The sequence below is a fragment of the Camarhynchus parvulus genome, chromosome 10, assembly GCF_901933205.1.
Source record: "Camarhynchus parvulus chromosome 10, STF_HiC, whole genome shotgun sequence".
NCBI classification, from domain to species: domain Eukaryota; kingdom Metazoa; phylum Chordata; class Aves; order Passeriformes; family Thraupidae; genus Camarhynchus; species Camarhynchus parvulus.
Genome location: NC_044580.1, coordinates 19,779,654 through 19,795,069, shown reverse-complemented (window position 1 = coordinate 19,795,069; position 15,416 = coordinate 19,779,654). Strand labels below are relative to the sequence as shown.

Below are 15,416 nucleotides of genomic sequence, written 5' to 3'. Positions count from 1 at the left end.
TCTGTAGCACTGGTTTGTGGTTGCCCACTTCCATCCCTGGATGTCTCCCAGGCCAGGCTGGACGGGGCTTGGAGCAATGTGGGATGGTGGAAGGTGTCCCTGCCATGGCAGGGGTGGGACAGGTGAGCTTCAAGGACCCTCCCAGCTCCAGCCATTCCATGATTCTCTGATTGTTTTAACCCCAAATAAATACTCTGATGTGTTATCTGTCCTACCAGAACCATGAAGGGGCTCAGAGCAGTGTGATTTACACACACAGATGGGACAGGGAAACAAAGGTGAGGAGGTTCCTCATCCCTGACCTCAGGGAGGGGTGGCTGATGTCCTCCCCACCACGGGGCCATCCCAGTGGCAGTGCCTGGAAAAGAGCCTCTGGTCCCCCCAGAGAGCTGCTGGGAGCTGCAGCTCTGCACAAGGAGACACTGCTGCTGACAAAGCAGGAAACCTGCAGCCCCGGGCGCTCTGCGTGCTCCTCTGGAGGAGATGCACTGCAGCATGGCTGTGCTTCCCACCCACTGCAACCCCGCAGGATCAGGGCTCACACCGCCCAGAGTGCCCCTGGCAGGGCTCTGAGGTGTCCCTGGAGCTTCTCCTCTGCAGGGGAGCACGCCCAGCTCTGCCAGCCTGGCTGCAGAGCGGCCCCAGCCCTGCTGCAGCCCCTCCAGGCTCACCCCAGCGGCTGCAGGTCCTCCTGCCCGCGGGGTCCCGAGCTGGGGGCAGCTCCCAGCCCTGCAGAGAGGATCCCTCACGGATCCTCTCTGGGGGGGCAGGGCAGAGGCTCCATCTGCCCCCTGCCCTAGCGCCACCTGCCCCGGTGAAGGGCAGCTCTGCCCCTCAGTCACCCCTCGAGGGTGATCCGTCCCCAGCTGCTGCTTTTCCTGGGCAGCAGGAAAGGCAGAGCGGAGCCCGAGTGTCACACGCCCTGACCCTCGGGAACCCCAGGGCCCCCGAGGTGTGCCGGCCCCTCCTCAGCCCAGGCGATCCCGTTTCCCCGGGCTCCGGAGGGCGGTGCTGGGTGCCGATGTCGATCTCCATCACCGAGAGCGCCGAGCGCTCCCCGGCACGGCCCCGGCTCCGTTAGGGCGGCGTTTGCTCCATCGGGCTCCGGCGAGGCGCAAATTGCCGGGTAAGCGGCAGAGGGGGCGGCCCCGTCACTCCGAGCCGCCGGGGAGCTCAGGGGGCTGCAGGGGCAGCGCGGATCCCGTGCGTGGAACGTGCAGAGGGGATGGAGGGGGAAGACAGCTGTGCTGGCAGCTGGAGCAACTGGGATCCCCCGGCATCGCGGGGTGATGGGCACTCAGCTCCGCCTGCCAGGGATGCTCTCCTGGGACACACTGCCCACAGCTCCCCAGAGCCACCCCACAGCACAGGGACGCCAGGCTCTGGTGTCCCCTGCACCCCTGGCCGTGCCATTGCACACTGCTGCCCTGATCTTTTAAGATTTTCTAAGCCTTCTGATGTTTACAGTCTTGTAGCAAACTTTCTCACCCACTTTCTGTAAATAACTCATTGGTTTGCATTCCTTTATGGAGGAGGAGAAATTGGATGGACTGTTGGTTTGTCCAGTGTCACTGTCACCCTCCAACCCATTGTCACTTTTGGAAATCTATAAATGTTGGAGTCAGAAATTAAACTTCCCTTTTCTTCACCTTGACAGCAGCGGTGTGTGCTCGTGTTGTTTGGTGCCCTGCAGTGACAGCACAGCTGCAGGCTGTGGTTTGGGGTCTGGTGTGAACCAAAGCGATAATTCAGGGAGAAAACAGCACTGCACGAACAGCTTCCCAGTGCCCTCTCCAGCAGACACGTTCATTTGTATTAATGACAGTGAAAATCCCACACCAGCCAGGGTGATGGAACACAGCATTAACCAATTAAAAGACAGAAATTTGATGTCCTGGCCTGTGAACCCACACTCTGGAACACGCACGGCTAGCAGCACATCCCCTCAGGAGCAAGGCCCATGAGCACCCTGCAGGGCAGGCTGGGATCCTGCCTCCTCCTCCTCTTCCTCCTCCTTCTCCTCCCACTCTGGGGCTGGGGGACCTGCCCGACCCTGCTACCTGACCACAGCAAACACTGCCTGTCACCGTGGCCCTGCCCCTCAGGGTGTCTGTCTGTCCTTCCCAGTGCTCCCATTCCATGGCCCTGCCCCTCAGGGTGTCTGTCGGTCCTTCCCAGTGCTCCCATTCCATGGCCCTGCCCCTCAGGGTGTCTGTCTGTCCTTCCCAGTGCTCCCATTCCATGGCCCTGCCCCTCAGATACACACACCTGCCTGCAATGCGCACCTGGCTGCAGGCACACACACCTGGCTGCAGTTTTGGGGACACTTTGCAGGCTGCCATAAGGAGGAGCCCCGGGATTAGAGGGGAGAGGCTCAGCTCGGGAGATCAGCCCTCTGCTGCACAAAGGCAAATTGAGTCAGACAAAAGCCCTCTCCTGGCTTATATTCTTAAGATGGTACCGAGTTCGTTAGGAAGATGGAACAGCAGGAGATGTAATTTACCTATTTCATACAAGCACTGGATATTCTGCAACAGGGCACATTGATTTATGGAGCTGGGAGGCAGCACAGCGCTCCCAGAGATGATTTATGGACCCAGAGAGGGCAAAGCCTCCGTGGGGAAAAGGTGGGTGCAGCCTGCCCCAGCAGCCCCCCTGCACCAGGGAGAGGGTGGGCACAGGATGGGCACCGAGGGCAGGATGGGCACAGGATGGGCACCAAGGAGGGGATGGGCACCAAGGAGGTGCCTCTGAATGGGATGCCCGGTATCCCATCCATCCCTGCCCTCTGGGTGGGATCCGTTCCCGTGTCCTGTCCCCTTGTCCCCTGTGCGGGTGCCCCAGCCCCGCTGTGCCCTTTGTCAGAGCACAGAGCCGTTTCTCAGGAGCGCTCCCTGTCAGCCGAGCACGCCCTCTCCAGCCCTTCCCACCAGAGGTAATTACCTTAAGAGCTCATTAGGGCCGCAGGATGTGCGGTGCTGCCTGGAAATCGGCCTCTATTTTTATCCCCTCGGAGTAAAACGGGGCAGATTGACAAGCGCTGTCCCTCCGGCAGGAAGGCAACTGGCTTGCTACAAATGCCTTCTTTTTGGCTAAAAACCCCAGTTCCTGTCCCTTTTGAGTGGGGGTACACCCCTGCCAGCCTGTGCCAGGTCCAGCGCTGCCTCTGGGGCATCCTGCCACAATTCCAGCTGTGTGGGCAAGGGCAGGGTGACCCCTGCCCCCGCAGGGATCCAGCATCCCAACCCTGGGTGCTGTGCAGAGCCCCTGCTCACACCAAGGGGCTCTCCAGGCACAGACCCCACCCCAAACCCCAGCCACAAGCCTGCCCCCACGGCCCCTGGTCCCTACAACCACCGCCACGGCCGGGCAGATGCTCCCAGAGCCTCTCCAGCAGCAGGAGCAGAGCAGGAGGATGTCAAACACGCTGGAAATGTGTATGGATTGCAAGGCCATAAATATTTGAAGGGGCTGAGTGCGTCTGTTCTAACGCTGTGCAAGCTCCAGTGCCCCTCGGCCCTTCCCTTGGCCAGGACGCCAATCCCTGTGGCTCCCCGAGTGTCCAAATAAAGACCAGGGTAATTGCAGCACTTACAGAAGTGCTGTGCTGGGGCCTCTGCCGTTTATCAGAGGCATTTTTCTCCCAAGCACACCTGAAAGGAGCCAGAAGCACTCACCCCTGCCATGCCTGCTCCGTGCAAGGCTTCTGTGCTGCCAGGCTGCTCACCTGGAAGAGTGCAGCAGCCAAAGGGCTGAAATTCCTCTGCTGGACCCGAGAGCACAGCCTGGGGATGGGGACAGCTCCTGTGGGACCCCAGCACCCCCAGAGCACACCCTGGGGATGGCACAGCTCCATTATTGCTCTGTTAGATCGATTTTGTATGGGCACCTTGCTGCTGCCCAGAACAAAGCCCAGGTGTGGAGCTGGGGTTCCATGGAGGGGGTGTGCTCCTGCCTGGAAGCGCAATGATCTGTCAGCAAAGCAGAAATCACAGGCATGTTGCATGCTCCAGGGGTCTCGACAGGCTGGGGAATCATGCCCTGCTGCTCTGGGGGTTTGTACCAACCTGCACAGGGGAACAAGGCCAGCCTGACACCACACAGGCAGTAAATGCTGGGGGAGAGAGGAGGGACAGCAGTGACGAGGGCCACAGGGAGAAAAGGCTGCTTGGGGTCAGGAGAAGAACCTTAATGCAGAGGAGGAGCCCGGGATCACTGAGATTTCAGCAGGGACTTGGTCCAAGAGAGCGCCTGGGGAGGAGGGAGCTCTGACAGAGCCAGGGCGAGGGCTGGAGCCAAGGCTCAGTGCCACGGGGCCAGGGGGCACCAGTGTCCCTGTGCAGATGGAGGAGCAGGGGCTGGCACAGCAGGAATGCTCCCAACACGCCTCCATGCCTGCTCCTGCTCCACTGCAGCCCCAGCCCGCTCCTGGGCTGCTGCTGCCCCCACATCTCTTCCCTTCCAATGGCCCCAGGAGCTCCAGGTTTTCAGGTCCCCAAAACACTCTGTTCTCAGTCCACATTTCCTTTGGAAAGCCATTTTTACTTGCAAGCCAGAAATATTAGTCAGCAAACTATACAGTGCAGGGCTAATGAGAACTAGATCGATTCATGAAAACTACCTGCTCAGCAAATTTATCATTTTCCAAACATAAGACTATTGGATTCCAGCTTTTTCCCCCCCAGTCCCAAAACACTGCCCATTCCATGAGTTAAGCATATAAGGAATAGCTGCAATTGCTCCCTGATCCATGTATTCTTAAAGCCTCTTTCCAGCTCCAGAATGGCTGACTCAATTTTTGTCTTTTTTTATTAAAGAAAAACCCCCTATAGGCAGCTGGATGGATATTTCCTTTGGGACCCCAGCCTGTGTTCCAGGGCAAGAGCCAACACGAAACAGCCACTATAAACCCTCTGAAAAACACAAGCCCCTCATCGATGTGACAGATATGCCACTATAATTAAAGTCTTTGGCAACAGACATTATGCAGCCAAAATATTCTATTTCGGGCTGCAGCATTGATCAGATCCTGACATCACACATTAACGAGCTGAGGCCTTGCTGGCGGTGGAAGCTGCTGTTAATCATCATGGAGAAAAACCACCTGGATTGCCTGAGACACCAGTACCTGCCAGGCCCACCTGCATCCCCCTGACCCAGCCCAAGGGTTTGTCCCTGCTCAGGAGCCCAGGGCTCGTGTTCTCTACTGCCAGCTAGGAAAGATTGAAATACGTGTGAGCCTTGAGTTGCCAGTGATCTGCCCAGTGCAGAGACCTGGCACTGCCAGCACAGGAAAATGGGACTCAGCCTTGGCTTGGCTGTGGTGGGACTGGGGGAACGGAGGGAGGCTCCCTGCTCAAACTGCCAAAGAAAGGATGGTAAAATTATTATGGCAAAATTATCCTGATAAAGTCATCAGGGTAGAGCCCGCAACGCCTGCACCTCTCCCAAGGTGGAGGAGCTCCCCAACCTTTCCACATGACAAAGAACCAGGGAGGTTTGCGGGCTGCAGAGGAGCTGTTTCCATTTACAGCAACTTCCCTGGCCAGGACCAAAGGCCTGGGAACACAAGCCCTGCCTGGTTTCCGTAAGGAGGACTGGGAGCATGAGGAATGGACACACAGAGTGGACCCCGTGGTGTGAGCACAGCCCTGCCCCACCCTGGGGTTACATAAAGCCAGCCCTGCTGCAGCTCTGACGGGCATCGGCCGCGACAGCCGCTGGCTCTGCTGAGCAAAATCCGATTTTCCTGGATTGCACCCCCAGCCCCTCCCAGATAACAGGCTGGAGGAAGCACAGTGGCATCTTGTACTCTGTGTGTGCACAATTAACCAAGTTCCTCGTGAAACTTCAGCTGCCAAGTCCCTTCTGCGGACAAAGACAACGGCACCGGTGGAGGTGCTTGGAGGTAATTAATGCCCAAGTGTAATTAAGGGCAGAGCAGGGCCTGCAGCTTTAAAAGGACAATGCAGGAGGGATGAAACACCCAGCTGATCCCCAGGATCCCATCGGATCACTCCTCCACATTACAGAAGCCCTGGTTTTGCTCAGAAAATAAAGAGTATTCTCCACCAGCCCCTGAAGCCCATTCCCACACCTGCCCCGGCCCTGCCTGGGAAACATCAGGCTCCCAGGAGCAGGCATTGTTTGCAAATAGAATTAGCAAATCCCAGGATGGTCTGGGTTGGAATGGACCTTAAAGCCCATCCCATTCCACCCCTGCCATGGCAGGGACACCTCCCACTGTCCCAGCCCCAATGTCCAACCCGGCCTGGGGCACTGCAGGGATCCAGGGGCAGCCCCAGCTGCTCTGGGCACCTGTGCCAGGGCCTCAGCACCCTCCCAGGGAACAATCCCTGCCCAATATCTCACCCATCCCTGCCCTCTGGAAGGAAACACACTTCTAAATGATTTATTTCGTGAAGAGGAGGGAGCTGGTCTCCAGGATCTGGGCAGAAGAGCTGGCACATCTCTGCCAGCACTGCTCACCTGGCTGCTGCCCCAGCACCCTCTGGCACCCTGACACAAACCACGCAGGCACACACGCCGCTGGGTGACACATTTCATATGGTTCCATCCCATTTTCAGTTTTTTATTTCTGTTTTCCAGGAGTGCCCGTGCTGCACACGCTGATGGGGCTCGGTGACGCGGGGGACGTTCCCTGTGCCAGTCCCTGCCCAGCCCAGCACGGTGACACAAACATTTGGTGTCCCTGAGCCCCGGTGCAGGCCTTCCCTCACGGCTCTCGTGTGCTCCCAGCCCGCTGCCCTTCACGCTCCTCTTCCTCACGCGGCAGAGGAGCTGTGGCAGGCGCAGGGCTCTGCGGGGCCGCGCTGCTCCCGCTGCTCCTGCCCCGGGCACGGAGCCTGCCCGGCTCCAGGGGCTGCTGCTGCTGCTGCTCCCTGGCAGCCCCAGAAACGCTGCACTGCGTGTTCCTGCCTCTGCTGACCAACGGTGGCAGCCCCAGAAACGCTCCAGAGAGGATCCCTGCCTCTGCTGACCAAGGACGGTGTGTCTGCCTTTCTGCTGGGCCCGGGCAGCAGCTGGCAGAGCTCTGCTGCCATGGGCTGAGCACAAGGGAAATGCCTCTTGTGGCGACAAAGGTGCCACATACATCAGATTTTACAGAGGGACCAAATGCCACAGCGGGTGCAACACTGATGGCAATACAAGGGGAGAGCCCACAGATTAGGACAGGATATATTTTCCTGGGTTCTGAAGCTTCCAACAGGCTGGTAGGAGCACCCAAAACTCAGTAATTACTGATCCTGTCAGAGCAGGGCATTTAGCCCCACCCTTGGAGCCACCTGCTCTAGTGGGAGGTGTCCCGGCCCATGGCAAGGGCTCGGAACAAGATGAGCTTTCAGGTCCCTTCCACCCAAACCATTTAAAGATTCTATGATTCAGTGATCCCTTCCAGTCACCCCCAGCCCTGGCATGACAAACTGTGGCCCAGGGCAGCCCCAGTGTCCATCAGAAGCTGCTGCCATCTCCTGTGCTGTGCAAGAGCCACAGCCCCTGCACACACTCACTGTGGTCACACCGGCCTCACAGCAATTCCAGATCATCAATGCTCCCCTACTGCTGCAGTCATTTACCCTGGAAACATTTCAAAGAGAAGAATTTGACCTGAAACCTTCTTATTTGCAGAAACAACTCCAGAGCTTGCTGTAACCAAACAATAATTGGGTTTTCTGCCCACTAACAAGTGGCTGATGGCAGTGGCAGCATTCAGGGCTCTGCCACAGTCCCCAGACTGACCCCAGGCCAAGGAGGGATTGTCTGCTCTCACAAAACGGATGGCAAATAAACCCCAGCACTTCCCCACAGCAAACCCTGGTTTGGCTTCTTCCCGGCCTTCTCAGTGGCACATGACACGAGACAGCAACAAGCACAAGCCATCCTGGAATAGGAAGGGCCCATCAAGGAGCCACCTCTGGAGCCAGGTGGCAGAACCCTGGCACAGGTGCCCAGAGCAGCTGTGGCTGCCCCTGGATCCCTGCAGTGTCCCAGGCCAGGCTGGACACTGGCGCTGGGGACAGTGGGAGGTGTCCCTGCCATGGCAGGGCGGGGCACTGGGTGGGCTTTGGGGTCCCTCCCAGGCCACAGCACTCCAGGGTTCTGTGATGCCACGCACCCTGCAAGGACCCCACCCCTGCCTGGGCTGGGGAGGAGCTCCACAGGCTGGGGGCACCTCCAGCAGGGCCCTGCCCACCACCCCTGGTGGCATCTCCGCGAGGGTCTCATCCCCACGCAGTCCCTGTCCACCCCACACACGCTTCCCAGGAGCCAGCTCGGAGCTTCCAGTGATGTGCCAGGTCACAGAGGGCTCTCAGGGGCTCTCAGTGCCCTTGGTCCTGTATGGGGCAGACCCAGCATCGTGTGAGTCCTGGCACTGCCAGCACGTGGCCACCGACGTCATCCCCGCGGCCGCGGTCCCGCTGGGCTCCCGGAGGCTGACTCAAAAATCAAAAATAAGTGGGCTGCTCACGGCACTCTCAGTATTCCCCAGACGCCTCAAAAAAAGCCTCCTGCTGCACATTACCTAATCCTGACACGACAGAAGGAGCAAATGCCTTTTTCCTGGTGCTGTGCTGCACATCCCTCTGCAACGGCATCTCTGCGTGTGTGCACGAGCGTGCGGACATCTACATCTCTATCTGACTCTGTGTCTATATTTGCCTTCAGCATCTTCCACGGGAAAGTGATAAGCAAAGTAGTTCTGTCAGGAAATTGGCTCCTGAGAGGGGAATAGCCGGCGGGTTCACAGCAGGTAACGTTGTAAAACAGGTATGAAAAGTGAACAGAAAACAGACATTTCGGCTCACAGGGAAAGAACAGCAATAGAAATATTTTCCACGGGTTTGCAAAACAACTTGGGGTTTTGCTCCCACTGAATTGTGGGCGAATATTGTCCCCCATTTTCAGTGGACATTTAGTGGATGTTTTCCTCAGCTGCCTTCTATGTCTTTTGGACATAAATTTAAGAGGAAAAGGAGATGAAATGCTTCTTTTACTGCTGCTTTCCCTTCAAACTCATTGTGCATTTCAGGCAGTTCCCTCCCGAGCCTACAAAACCGAGTGTATGCAAATGCTGGAGCCAGGGGCGAAGGAGCTGCCCCGCCAGCACAACTCACAGAGCCACAGCTGAGCCACGGCGACGGCTTTTTGCTGCAAACACATTCCCAAGGCTATGAATAAAAACATGGCTTTGAACAGCCAACAGCAAAGCCGTGCTGACACCTTCAGCCCCCCGGGGACCCGCAGGCCGGAGCACCCCGCGCCTGCTGCCCCAGCCTGGGGCTCCCCTCGCTGCTCTGTGCTGGGGCTGCTCGGGGGCTCTGGAGGACCAGGAGAGCAGGGGATGCTCAGAGAGCCCGGTCCGGTGCTGGCCCACAGCTCAGGACCCTCAGCCCGGGACCCCCATCTCAGGATCCCCAGACAGGGACCCTCAGCCCAGGACCCTCAGCCTGGGACCCTCAGCCTGGGACCCCAAGTCAGGGACCCTCAGCCCGGGACCCCCATCCCGGGATCCCCAGCCTGGGACCCTCAGCCCAGGACCCTCAGCCTGGGACCCCAAGTCAGGGACCCTCAGCCCGGGACCCCCATCTCAGGATCCCCAGCCTGGGACCCTCAGCCCAGGACCCTCAGCCCAGGACCCTCAGCCTGGGACCCTCAGCCTGGGACCCCCATCTCAGGATCCCCAGACAGGGACCCTCAGCCCAGGACCCTCAGCCTGGGACCCTCAGCCTGGGACCCCAAGTCAGGGACCCTCAGCCTGGGACCCCCATCCCGGGATCCCCAGACAGGGACCCTCAGCCCAGGACTCTGAGCCTGGGACCCTCAGCCCAGGACCCTCAGCCAGGGACCCCCATCCCACCACACGCCGCATTTCTGTCGATGGCTTTGGCCCCGGTCCCTGTCCCCGCGCTCGGGCTCCAGCTGTGGAGGGAAGGGAGGGCTCTGGGACAGACAGACAGCCAGCCAGCCAGCCAGCACAGCCGGGCGCAGAGCCCCTGGCTGGTGGCGCTGCCGGGGGTGGCCCTGTGCCCCCAGCGCGGCCCCGGCTCGGGGCTCCGGGCGGAGCCGCCCCCGCGGAAGCCGCGGTCTCCTAACCTACTTCCCGGGAAAGGCGATTGGAAACTCTCAGAAGATAAAAAGATAATGAACAAATAACCTTCACTGCCACAAACCCCCAGCTCCCCTTCGTGCTGCTGCCTGATATTAATGATCCTGTCAGGGCTCCTGAAGAACTTGGTGCTCCAAGCGGCAAGCAGGGGGTTTGTCCCAGAGTGCGGCCAGGAGCTCGCTTTCATTTCTTCCCAGTCTCAGGCAAGGAAGTTCTTACATTCTGCATCTAAGAAACCATATATTTATTTTCCCACATCTCCATGTTCCTGTCGTTCTACTGGGGTTTGAAACAAAACACCACTGTCTTTTCAGGAAAATGCTTGATGCATCGAGCAACGGCAAATCATTAATTATTTCGAGCCTTTTATGCCACCACTGACACCACAGCGAAGAATTTAAAACATTTCCTCAGACAAGCAACTCACTGACAGCAAACCACAGCCTCGCTGGGTGTTTCAGAGCTCTTTTCATGCCAACGGCGCTGCGAGGAGCCTGGCCAGCAGCCTGCACCATGGAGCACGAGGGGTGAAACTCCAATCAAACACACAGCTACACCGGGCCTCACCACGGAGACGAGCCAAACGCCCTCAGGAATGGCTGCCCCTCTCTGGGAGCCCCCTCTCCCCGGCGACAGTGACACCGGTGACCAGGGTCCCCACGCCCACAGGTGGCAGCCAGCACCTGCCATGGGATGGGGCAGGGGTGGGCAGCTGCCTTCCCACATATGATGGATCTCACGCACAAATCACCGCCTCTGTTGCCTGAGGAGGGACCTCCAGGGCCTGTGGCACTGTCAAACATCAGCTCTTCCCAGCCAAGAGCCCAACATGTCCCTGTGCAGGCAGCTGCTGTGAGTCCCTGAGGGCCCAGCCCCGCTCGCTGGCAGACACAGACCAACCCAGACAGATGCTGGGACAACATCTTCCCCAAACCAGCAAATACTGACATTCACAAAAAACCTCATGACAAAAGGTTCATGGAGGTGCCAACCCTGCTGCCCCAGCCCACTGCATTCCACTCCCTGTGCTCATGGCATTTCTGTGCCCCCAAGAGCATCTGGGGGGCCCCAGGGATGAGTCCTCCAGGCTCCTCTGCCTGCTTGGATGGGTTGTTCAGGAGTGAAAATTCGGGAAAAAAGAGGAAGGATTCATCCCAGCTCAGACAATGAGCTGCTCGTTCTGCATGGGAATATGAACAAAGCAAAGCTTGGAAAATCAAATAAAAAAAGGCTTTATTTAGAAGCAGAATGTTCAGGTATTATCTGGCAGCAGCAAACCCCTACTCACACACCTTCATCAAGCACAGCCAGAGGTTAATTTCATGACAGATTTAACAGATGCCATTATCTGAAATGTAAATAAACCTTCTCAAAAACCAGCCCTGCCTCCAGCGCTGCTCCCTCCTCCCCAGCAGCGCAGCCAGGTGACCCGTCAGACAGGCCAGGCTCCAGGGAGGGCACCGAGCCCGTCCTCATCCCTGCTGCCAGGGAGGACACTCGGGCACAGCAGCAGAACCAGGCACAGGCACAAACTTCCAGCCCGGCCCCGCCGCCAGACGGATCCAGCCCTGCGCGAGAGCCGCGGCTGCCGCTCCGGCCAGGTTCTCCGGATTCCAGCAAAAATAGAAAGACATAAATTACATCCAACAGGCACAGAACCAGCCGGGGTGAGGAGACACTGTGGATCTGGGCGAGATGCGAAATCTCTGCGCTCGTGAGGGAATGACCTTCAAAACTCATTCAGCGCTCACAGCCTGCTCGGTGACGGTTCCTCACTTGCGAGACATTACACATTCCTGCTATGTTCTCCCTAATTTCGCACGGACTATAAATACTTGGCTTATAAGGCAGCATGAAAGCAAGCGAGAGCAAATGTTTAAGTGGGGTAACCTTGCTTGTCAGGGTAGCAGGAGCAAATTCTCCATCCCTCAGGTCGCGCATGCTAAATGCCAGGAATCCCTGTTTACTATGCTACACGTAAAATATCAACCAGAATATGGGACCGAGTCATATTTTCTCTTTAAAAAAACCTGACATGCGAAATGACGACACCTTGTCAAATTGTCTTAAGGGCAGAAAATCCAGATTTTTCTGAACTGCTCTGCCCACACTTTCTCTCCCAAACTACAGTTCCCCGTTTAATTGGTATTAAAAACAACCTCTGTGAGACGAATTAGTTTGGCTTATGCAAAATAAACTGGGCTGCTGTTCGAGCCGTTTACTGGGTCACACTTTACAACCTCTGTGGGGGAGGCGATCGGGGACCGGCAGCACTACCACCATTCTTCAGTGGTATTTGCACAAATCACCCTATTTATCGATTTTAGGCTCCTTAAGCCAAAATGACGGTGCCTCCCATAGCCTGCAGCACCCTTGGTAACCGTCCTTTGGCATTATCACCAGGAGCAGGTTTGTGCCTGGAAATGAAAGGATGTTCACCCCTCCTTGGCATCGCAGGCCAGGGAGAGCTGGGGGCCCCCGAGGCTGGGCGGGGGGAGCTGCTGCTATTGATGTGTTGAGTCACCTTTACTCAAAACTCTGCCCCGAATTTTCCATCGCCCACGGGCTGGGCTGGGGCCAGCCGCCTCCAGCAGCAATCCCCGCGCGTGCGGCTCCGCACAGGTTTTCGCGAGCTCCCTTGCAAGGATGATGCTGACGGCAGGAATGAAGCGCAGGAGCAGCCGGAGCCAGGGACGCTTCTCTCAGCCCCCGGTCACACGGTCCCGGTACCAGACTCGCTCCAGCGGAGCCCGGGAGTGCGTTTCGCTAGTTTTCAGCAATACGACACATCCCACGACATCTGCGCGCTGAGCGATGTCCCTCGCAGCCCTGGCAGCACAGGGACACCGGCTGAGGGGCGACGGCCCCGACCACGGGTCCCGGTCCCGGTCCCGGTCCCGGTCCCTCCCGGCACGGGGGTGCGGGGGGTGCGGATGCGCGCCCGTCCCCGCCGCTCCGGACGGTTACAAAACCCGAGCGCTCATCACGGCGAGCCGGGCGCTAACGGGGGAGGCAGAGCGGGCCCCCGGCCGCGGCGGGGCCGGGAGGGTCTGTCCCCGCCGGCAGCACCCCCGCGCATCCCTGCCCCGCAGCATCCCTGCCCCGCGGGTCCCTGCGCCGCCCTGCCCCGCTGCATCCCCCGTACTCCGCTCGGCACCCACGTCCTCCCGCGCTGCGCGCAGCCCCCGCGCCCGGCAGCGGAGGGCTCGCCCCGAGCGCCTCGGCGCGGCACGGCCGCGGCTCCCCGGCCCCGGGGCGGCCGTGCCGGGCTGCCCTGCCCCGCTTCGCTCCGCTCCGGGCGCTGCGGGCATCACCGCGCCGGGGGCAGCGGGCGGCTCTCCGCGCCATCCCCGCACCCCTCCGCGGCTGGGGGTCGCAGGCGGCGGGGCTCAGCCCCGGGGCTCTCCCCGCCGCCGGCAGCCGCGGCTCCGGTGGCCGCCCGAGAGCCGGGGGAGGCGGGCGGCGGGAGCGGGGGGCCGCCTTTGTTGGCGGCGCGGGGCAGCACCGGCCGCCCCCGCCGCTCCGCTCCTTTTGTCTGCCGGGGCCGGCGGCAGCGGCGGCTGCGGGGCAGCGCGGCCGCGGTGCCGGTGCCGGCGGCGCGGGGGCTGACCTGGATGGTGCAGGTGTACTCGCTGTCGTCCAGCAGCCGCACGGTGCAGTTGTACTCGCGGTCCAGGTTCCTGCTGCTGCCACTCATCCACCTGCTCAGCATCTTCCCGGGGCGCGGGGCGGCGGGCGCTGCCGAGCCCGGGCTCACATCCCGCTGCCGGCGCGCTGCGGGGCGGTGCGGGGCGGCGCGGGGCGGGGCCGTGGGCGCGCCCCCCGCCCGGCTCGGCCCGGCCCGGCCCTGCCCCCGCTGCGGGCGGCGCGGAGCGGAGCGAGCGGAGCGCGGTGCCCGTGCCCGTGCCCTGCCCGGGCCGCGGCGCTCGGCGGGCGGGAGGAGGCGGCCCGGGGTCGCCCGGCGCGGGCTGCGGGGCCAATCTCGGCGCGGCGGCCGTGACGGGCTCCGCCGCAAACCAATGCGGCACGGGCGGCACGGCCCCGCCGCCTCCGCCGGGAGCCCCGCGCGGGAGGGAGCGGCGGCACCGGGCAGCCGGGGCTCCGCCGCCGCTGTCCGCACCTCCGCCCGCAGCCTGGCACCACCGAGGGGCTCCCCCGCACCGGGGACAGCGGGCCGGGACAGAGCGGGGTGCCCCCGGTTCGGTGGCACCGAGCATTGCCGCGGTGTCCAGCGGGGTCGGACAGGTGGCAGGGGGTACCCGCAACCCAGAGCCCCGGTCACAGGGGCGGGGGCTGCCCCAGGGACTCTGTCCCCAAGGACAGCAGGGGACTGGGCGGGACCCAGCTGGCCCACGGCCCCTGCCAAAGGACCGACCTGCGCCCAGCTCTCTTGTCAGAGCCCAATTCCATTACTCGGCTGGGATCCCCTTGGAGGGTTGGCGGCTGCCGTGGTCCTTCCAGCAGAGCCAGCCAAAGTGCCAACATGGGCCCCAGGACGTGAGCTTGTGCCTTGGTGTTCATTTGTCATGGAAGGAAACCTTTACATCTCTGGCTTTTGGACAAAATGGACTCCAAGAGCCATCAGTGCCGATGGGATGCTGCTCTAGGGCAGTCAGATACCCGGTGGCAGCATCAGCATCACCCAGGGAGGATGGGCATCCTGCAGCCCCGGCCATGCCCCTGCCTGGGTGTCACGCTCCCCAGGGCCCCACGGAGAGGGTCAGCAGTGCTCCCCACAGCACCCTGGCTCCACGCACACCCACAAATACCCAGATCAAACAGGCCACAGTGAGAACCCGTGTTAGGCTGTCCCCAGTCTCTCACTGCACCACAGGCCCTGCTCCCTCTGCACCTTCCTGGCTCAGCTCCCCTTTGCCTGGAGCATCACCTTTGTCCTCCTGCTGCATTCCCAGGCTGCAGGGCAGCTCCCAGCCTCCCCCAGGAGCACCAGCCTCCACGGACCACAGCTGTGAGCCTCTCCCCGCATTCCCTCTGCCCCAGCTCTGCCCATTCCCTGCCTTCCCAGCCAGAAAGGTGCTTTGCAGAGCCAAACTCCTCACCTTCCCCAGCTGTTCCCAGTGGCCTTTCCAGCCAGGCACATCTCCCTGCACAGCTGCCCTCAGGCCAGCGGCTCTCCAGGCTCTTCCACCCCTGACCCTCCAGTGTGTGGGGCTGGGATCCTTCAGGGTGGCTCAAGGGTTACCCCATAGTGGGTGATAGAGATGAGTCTCTCCCAGCCTTTGGCCCCATCCCAGCCAGGCTGGCTGTGTGAGGGCTGCCTGTCAGG

The 15,416-nt window shown here is 60.5% G+C and overlaps 1 protein-coding gene across 1 annotated transcript in view; it reads right to left on the bottom strand.

The window, feature by feature from the left end:
- FRMD5 (FERM domain containing 5) overlaps positions 1–13,897 on the bottom strand; it is a 62,696-nt gene extending 48,799 nt beyond the window's left edge. Inside the window, exon 1 of the mRNA XM_030955485.1 lies at positions 13,740–13,897. Within this exon, the coding sequence (XP_030811345.1) occupies positions 13,740–13,841 (102 nt within the window). The 5' untranslated portion in view covers positions 13,842–13,897. The remainder of the gene's footprint in view (positions 1–13,739) is intronic.
- Between the last annotated feature and the right edge of the window lie 1,519 nt (positions 13,898–15,416).